This window comes from Monopterus albus, unplaced genomic scaffold (genome assembly GCF_001952655.1).
Source record: "Monopterus albus unplaced genomic scaffold, M_albus_1.0 scaffold172.1, whole genome shotgun sequence".
NCBI lineage: Eukaryota > Metazoa > Chordata > Actinopteri > Synbranchiformes > Synbranchidae > Monopterus > Monopterus albus.
Window position 1 is genome coordinate 1,180,518 of NW_018128052.1, and position 7,197 is coordinate 1,187,714.

Consider the following 7,197-nt stretch of genomic DNA (forward strand, 5'->3'; position numbering starts at 1 on the left):
CTGCCGGCCGGGATTGGCCCCCCCCCCCCCCCCCATGACCCCGTTCAGGGACTAAGCGGTAGAAAATGAATGAATGTCATCAGGGCCAAACTTATGGGATGATACTGATTTGTCACAGATACATTGATAAGTTGGCAAAAGGACATTTTAATGCTGTAAATGTCTTAGGTATATTTGACCTCAATTTTTCTGAAAACAAATGCATTGTTTATGTTTTTTGTATTAACCTTATATCTTGCAATACATTTCAGTTTTAATTCCCAGTGGGCTTTACTGTTGAAAATGTATTGTCTTACCACCATATTTTACAGTAAGGTTTACTATTTAAGCATCGACTTATATATTACAGTCAAATTATTATTCTTTTTTAATCACTGCCAAATATTACCACTGGCATCAGCCTCTACCATTGGTTCAACTCTTTAGTGCACAGCCTGTGAATATAAAAGCAGGAACACATGAGTGGGAGCATGAGCACATCTTTATATATGTGTCTTTATGGTGTATGTGTGTATAGAGGAAGATAGTTTAAAAAAAAGCTGTCACGGGGTACGATGCCTCCTTGTCTAGCCTCCTTTGGAGTCTTTGTCAGCACACAGAAATCACAGCTGTCAGAGGGAGAAAGCTTTGCCCCAACAGAAATAGTGTTTTGTGTGGCTGTGTGTGTAACTAAGGGATGAAGAAGGTAGGGGGGTGCCTGTAATCAAAAGCTCAGTGCGTGCAGACCGGGACCTCGTCAATCAAGCTGCATGTGAGAGAATGAGAGCACGGTGACTGAAGAAATGAGAGTCAAGTTCACCAATAACTCTTAAACCAACAAAGAGGTGAGCGAGCCACGGAGCAAATGGGGGAAAGAGAATGGAAGAGAGGACATATCGATAGCAGATCACAATGTACCAACATCAGAAAGTACAAAAAGAGGAGAGGATATGATTAAATAGATGGTTCCAGGATTTACTCTGGCAACTGCATGGTAGTAAAAATCCTTAGAAATGACACCCACCGCCAAGCTGGTTTATGCCTTGCTTTGTGCCAAATGCAACGCCAGCACTCTCATATTAGCACTTGGGCTTGGTGAACAACAGCACATTTCAAAATCTGTGGGTTGATTATTTACAGTTTCCAGACTGAGTGTGCGCAAGTGTGTGTGTGTGAGAGAGAGAGGGGGAAAGAGATGAAGTGTGTTTTCCAAAGAAGAGAACAGGTTGTAAACAATGTATGTTAAGAAAAAAAAAAAAGTCCCACTCACCCCACCCTCTGATGGACTGGCTGCCCATTTCAGCTCTCCTGGCACTGTCCTGGTATCCAGTAGGGTCACTAAAACACACACACGCACACGTGGTTCAAAGGTAAACAGCCTACAGTGTTTCAATATAAATAAATAAATAATATTCTTTGGCAGTGAAAAATAAGTGTTGTTTTTGTACTGGGAAGACTTAACCACAAGCTCCAAGCTTACCATTGGATGAATGACCACTAAGCTTGGAAACTAATATAGAAACACCAGCAGGCCCTCCTCCTCTTAATAGTAATTGTAATTTCTGTTACATAATATCAAAACGCTCAAATTTTAGTAATGATTTCAAAGCCTAAAATCGGATTCATTAACCCCAAAGTGCGCATTTAGAGGTTTAACTGTTCATGAATAAGTCTTTCACCCTAAACTGCACAATAGAGAATGAGGTACAGTTGCTATACTGTATGCTAAAAATCAACGATTTTCGTGGCAGAACAGGAAAAACTGCTGCACAACTCCGAGAGATACCAGGAGAAATACTAACAAAAGAATCCAACTTTTTGTCAGTTCAGGTTTGATGCGCATTCGCCCTGCTCTTTACCATCCTAGGACGCGCACGGAGCGCACGCATTGGTGCCTCTCTCGGCTTCCAGGAGCGGAAACAAAATGTGTCTCATAGCTCAGGCAATCCCGTCCTACACTTACCCTCGTTAGGTGGGTAAATCCTCGTCCTCGAACTTGAAACTAGTGTTAGTATCCAAATGAAGATAGAAAATATTCTCCAAAAATTCGCAGCCATGTGTGCTGTGTGGAAGCGTGTGTGCTCCCTGCTGGCTCTGCGCGCTGGCTGAAGCGGCTCCATCCCGGTGGGAAAAGTGTGTGTGAATGAACTCAAGTGCGAAAGCGCGTTGGATGCAGCAGCGGAGACTGGGGCGGTCTCTACCACTCAGATGGCTCCCTTAACGGTAAATCAAATGACATGAGCCACATGACTGTGGTCCTAAAGTCTGAAATGCTTGGAAGGATACTGACAAGTCATTTTTGTTAATAGTCACTGGATTTTAGAAATCTTGGGCCATTTGTTTCTGTCTGTTGCTTGTTCAGGCTATTATGGAGCGTCTTCCTTGAAAATCAAACAGCGCCACAATTATTTGTTCACTTTAAACTTAGGATATTACAGTTTGTGTATGTTTTCTACTGTCCCCCTGTTTCAATCCTTACCAGAGACCACTGGCTAAGAAAAAACAGAGGACACAGCTGACAAATGCACTGGTCCCTTGTTGTTGCACGTCAGAAGTGACATTTAGCAGTGATAACCTAAAGGACGCCAGGAGGAGTGAGGTCATAAACGTCACACCATCACGTTTTTGTAATCACACAGTCTGTCACAAAAAGTCACCATTTCCTAATGAAGGGTTGGACTGCTTGAATTTGGTTGGCTTCATAGGAACTGAGGCTGCTGGAAGCTCTTTGTCCCGAGGAGCGTTAACACTGAAGAGCGTGACTACAGCGCCACCTGTTGATGATTGTTCGAGGAAGGGGGAGAAACCCAGTGTCCAGATATGCTGTTGGGTATTTCAAGGATAATAAGATAAGGATATGCTGCTTCAACCATCCCCCCACCATCCGTCAATTGCAGTTTTAAATATTTTTTTTTATTTGTAACTCCATATAGACATAAAAATAAAAGGAGTAGACTTATTGTTTAATAATAAGGCAGGTATAAAGCAGAAGGCCTCTGGTAGACGTGTGGTGGAGCAAACAAAGAGCAAGCTCATGACCCTTCTTCCTACACTCTTGCTTTCTTGAAGACTGGTGAATAATCTCTCACGATCGAAGCACTGCTTGAACAAGTAAATGCTCTCATCTTTATTGATCGGGTGGGGTTTCCTGTCTTTTTTTAAACACAAAGGTGAAACAGAGATATGCTCCACTTTGTTTAGTTCTTGTGTAACACATACAAAGATGGTTTCTGACAACCTGTGTTGAAAAAGACCAACGCAGAGCACCAAAATAGCAAGTGGCTGGCTAGTTTCAATTGTTTCTAACACTTGACTGTGTGTAGGTGCATGTGTAAGTGTGTGTGCGCCTGCATTTGCATGTATGTGTTTGTGTGAGTCTCCATCTTGGGCCAGTTTCCATCTCGCTTTGTGTGTTCGCAGTTGCTACGCCGAAACCATCTCGATCCCCTGTAAGGCATAATAATGGACCCAGGAAGAGCATCTGGTGCTTTGAGACGCCAAAAACGATTTCCCCGCTTCGACCTGCCACTCTTCTGCTATCCACCATAATACCGTTTTCATGTTTCATTCTCCCCCAGTGCCACGACAGACTGCGCAATCACAAAGGCCCAATTAGCCAAGAGGGAATCGTGATTTCGCTCAGGAACCAACAGGCCAATCAGATCAGGCGGCGTCTGATGAGGGCCTATCGGGTAGCGGCGCAAGTGGGCGGGACATATCTGTGCTGCGGAGGTGACATACTGACACGGATAGAGAACAGTCTGTTGTTTCTGGTCATTTGTGTCACCGAAGTTTTGATTGATGACCGTCGGGATGTTTTTCCCACTCTCCCCTGAGATGCTCAGCTCTCTGAAGGGGGTTTCCACAACGGGTCCTCGGCGTCGCACCCTGACTTTAAGTTTGGCCCTTAGCCCTACACCACACAAACACACACAGAAACCTACACAAACTTAGTTTTTGTTCCCCTGGGAGCCCCAGATGGCTGCTGCCCACACATCTGTATTATATGGCATTAAATATAGACCCTGTGTGTGTTTATCTTTGCATATGTCCACATGTGAACCTGCATTCACACACATACAGTATCTCCAAGTGACTAATAATGAAGAGGAATATGGAAAAGACATGAAGAAATAAAATGAAGTACAAAAGAAATAGCCAAATGTAAATCACTGCATGTGTGTGAGCGTGTAAAGAGAAAAGCCTGAGGGACGGTAGGTGTGTGGGCGGCTGAGAGAGAGGAACAAAAGAAGCAGAGAAGAAAGATGAGGAGATGTGCATCGCCACTGAGGATTTGATTGGGTGGGTGGGTGGTGGTTGTGTGGTTGTGTGTGTGCATATGGGGGGGGTGTAAAAGGATCTTCCTCAAAGCCTTTCTAAGATATTCCTGAAGTGAGTCAGGGTTTCATTTGGCTTGCAGTCCTCCACAGAGTTCTTACATCGTCCTGGGAGCTCTAACCACTTAATATTCATATGACTACGAGACTGATATTCTCCAGGTTGTGTGACAAATAATAGTCAGATTTTTTAAAACTGTACGGTGCGAGCGTGGTTCAACTCCTTGGGCCGACAGAGTGTCATTAGCATGTCAGAGGAGCTTCGTTAGTACCCGGTTTGTTCCATAACAGCTGCTAGTCTGGCAAATTACTCAGTTCATGTGTGTATGTGTCCGTGTTTATGCAAGCGTGTATTCAGTGCAAACAAAGGAAGAAGCGAACAGAAGGTTTCATCAAAAGCACCAAAACACCAAAAGTGTGTGTGTGTCTGCGTGCATACATCATGTGCTCATTTTGATGACTGAACAAATCTCCATCAGCGTCTTGCTTCAGAGCCTATATGTGTGTGCGTGCACCAGGAGTTTTGTGTGCGATTGTATAAACACGGTGTCAGAGTGATGAGATGTTCCCTCCATCCATCTGTTCTGTTGGCATTTACATCTTCAAAGGGGTACAACAGAGGAGAGAGAGAGAGAGATTTAGGGAACGCAGAGATAAACAGTTGATTGAAGAAATTTCCTGATAACGCTGGTTTTTGTCCGTCAGTCACCGGTACCAGTAACACACTCTCAGGTCACCTGTGGAGCCCTGGAGCTCCATTCTGATGTGATCTTTTAACACGTCTGAGGGGTTTCTAAGTATCTTTAAGAAAATGTGTGAGAGTGAAGCTGCAGTGTGTCATCCTGTGGATGTGGTTATGAGTGTATATATGTGTGTTTGTGTGTGTGGGTGAGAGAGAGACAGCAACAGATCTCATTGTTCTGTTGCTCCTTATCTGCCGTCTCGGCGGAGAGCCCCATGCTGTTTCCCCCCCTCAGCGAAGTGACCTGGCTGTGATATCACACGGCCTCGTCTCCACAGATAACAGACCACACTAAAAATATTCCTCTTTCTACCTCTCTCTGCTCTTCCCCTCTGTTCTTCTCACCTTTTCTGGCTCACTTTATCCTCCGGAGTCTCCCTGGCCAGAAGTTTAGCTCTGCCAGACTAAAATGCCTCCGGGCACTTCCTAGTGTCACAGAGGTTTTTCAGTTCTATATTTTTCCCTCTTTTCGTTTTCTACTACTCATTCTGTCGGAGGCCGTGGATGTTACGGTGTCGGCGTGAACAGCTGAAGTGCAACTCAGACTGTTACATCACAAGTTTTCTTATAATCTTCCACAATAATTCCTCATCAATCCCCCCCACCCTCCACCCGCAGCTACTTCAGTCACCCACACTCTGGACACACAGGGCAGATGGGATGTAGGAGGAGATTGTGAGGACAGAATCTGCTGGGTTCACATAATTATACAAGTAATTTACCATAAGTCCTCAATAAAACATTGAAGAGTGCATTGTTTTCCATGCCTCGTGGTTCTAATAGTCTGGCACAATGTTAATTATGATAAACTAGCCATTTTGTGAAGATCAAGCCACAGCCCACTGCTCTGAGAACTTTTCATCTCTCAGCTGCCTTCCTCACTGCCTAAAGTCTGAAGTGCTTTTAAGGACACTGAGAATGCCTCTTTCTGTAGTGTTGAGGAAGTTTCTTGCTCATTTAAAATGCTTTTATTCTGAGCTCCTTTGCTATATTTGACATTTGGGGTTAGGAAGCTGTTGTTTGTGTTCCTTTTTTGTGTATGCGTGCATCCTCACCCTTGTCTTGCCCCAAACCCACGCAGGTGACCAGAGCAGGCCTTGTGTGGGTGGACAACTCAATGGTGCATCCCTCTCTTTACCCTCACGCTCCCTACACCCCCTTTCCCTGTTTTTGTGCTCCTCCACCAGCATGAGTCCAAAAAGAGGGTGAGGGGCCCCGGAGGAGAAAAAGGTCTGTTTCACACCCAGCCCCAGGCAAATACACTGGTCAGAATTTTACAATAGCCAGTATAACAGCTAAATAGAAAAATGTTATTAGAATGCATGCACTGTATATACACACCCACACCGGCCACTGGTACACTGGGCCACTGGAATTTCATGCTAGTGCTACCTTAAATTACATATGTATATTTATTCAATAAATAAAATTTCTCTCTGACAGTTTTAGAAAAAAGCTCCACTAATCAATATTAACAGCAGATGACTAAACTCAGCAGTTCCACTCAGCTCGATTGAGCTTTTTAGAGTCTTTCAACTCACTGTTTTGGTGTTACAGCATATAAATTTGCTATTTTGGTTCACTCACATCACTGTAAACAAATGTGCTCTCATTCCCAACAAGCAGCTGTTTTCATCGAAAAGCTTTCACAGACCCACTGTGCGCTACAGAATTAGCAATGAGCTGGGGAACATTTGGTGGAGACATTTGGTGTCCAGATGTTCTTCCTAGGACTTGATGAAGAGCAAATATGAAAACTGGACTTAAATTTGTCAATTTGCCAGAAACATGACTCCAGAAGTTAAGATATTAACCGCTTCTTCTATATGGCTTCTCTGCTTTTTTTTCAATTGTTGTAAATTAAATATCCTTCCAAAAAATAAATTCTAAAATATTGCTTTGGAAATGTGATATGCATTTTTCAGTTTTGAATTACTTTAAGATATTTTTGGTCTGAATGATTTAGGACTACAACTGATGATTATTTTCATCACTGATTACCAGTTATTTTCTCAGTTAATCATTTATTTGTTTGGTCTATAAAATGTTAAGAAAACAAAAGAAAGAAAAGGAAATTGTATATAAAGTCCATCATAATTTTAGAGTCCAAGCAGACATGCTCTGCTTGTTTGGGCCTGA

General features: G+C 43.3%; 1 protein-coding gene across 1 annotated transcript in view; it reads right to left on the reverse strand.

Moving 5' to 3' along the window:
- The window catches only part of LOC109969331 (ephrin type-A receptor 4-like), a 25,600-nt gene extending 23,370 nt beyond the window's left edge, over nt 1-2,230 (reverse strand). The window contains exons 1-2 of the mRNA XM_020616145.1: nt 1,943-2,230; nt 1,250-1,317 (exon numbers count right to left, since the gene is read on the reverse strand). Of these exons, the coding sequence (XP_020471801.1) occupies nt 1,250-1,317; nt 1,943-2,099 (225 nt within the window). The 5' untranslated portion in view covers nt 2,100-2,230. The remainder of the gene's footprint in view (nt 1-1,249; nt 1,318-1,942) is intronic.
- Nucleotides 2,231-7,197: the final 4,967 nt, after the last annotated feature.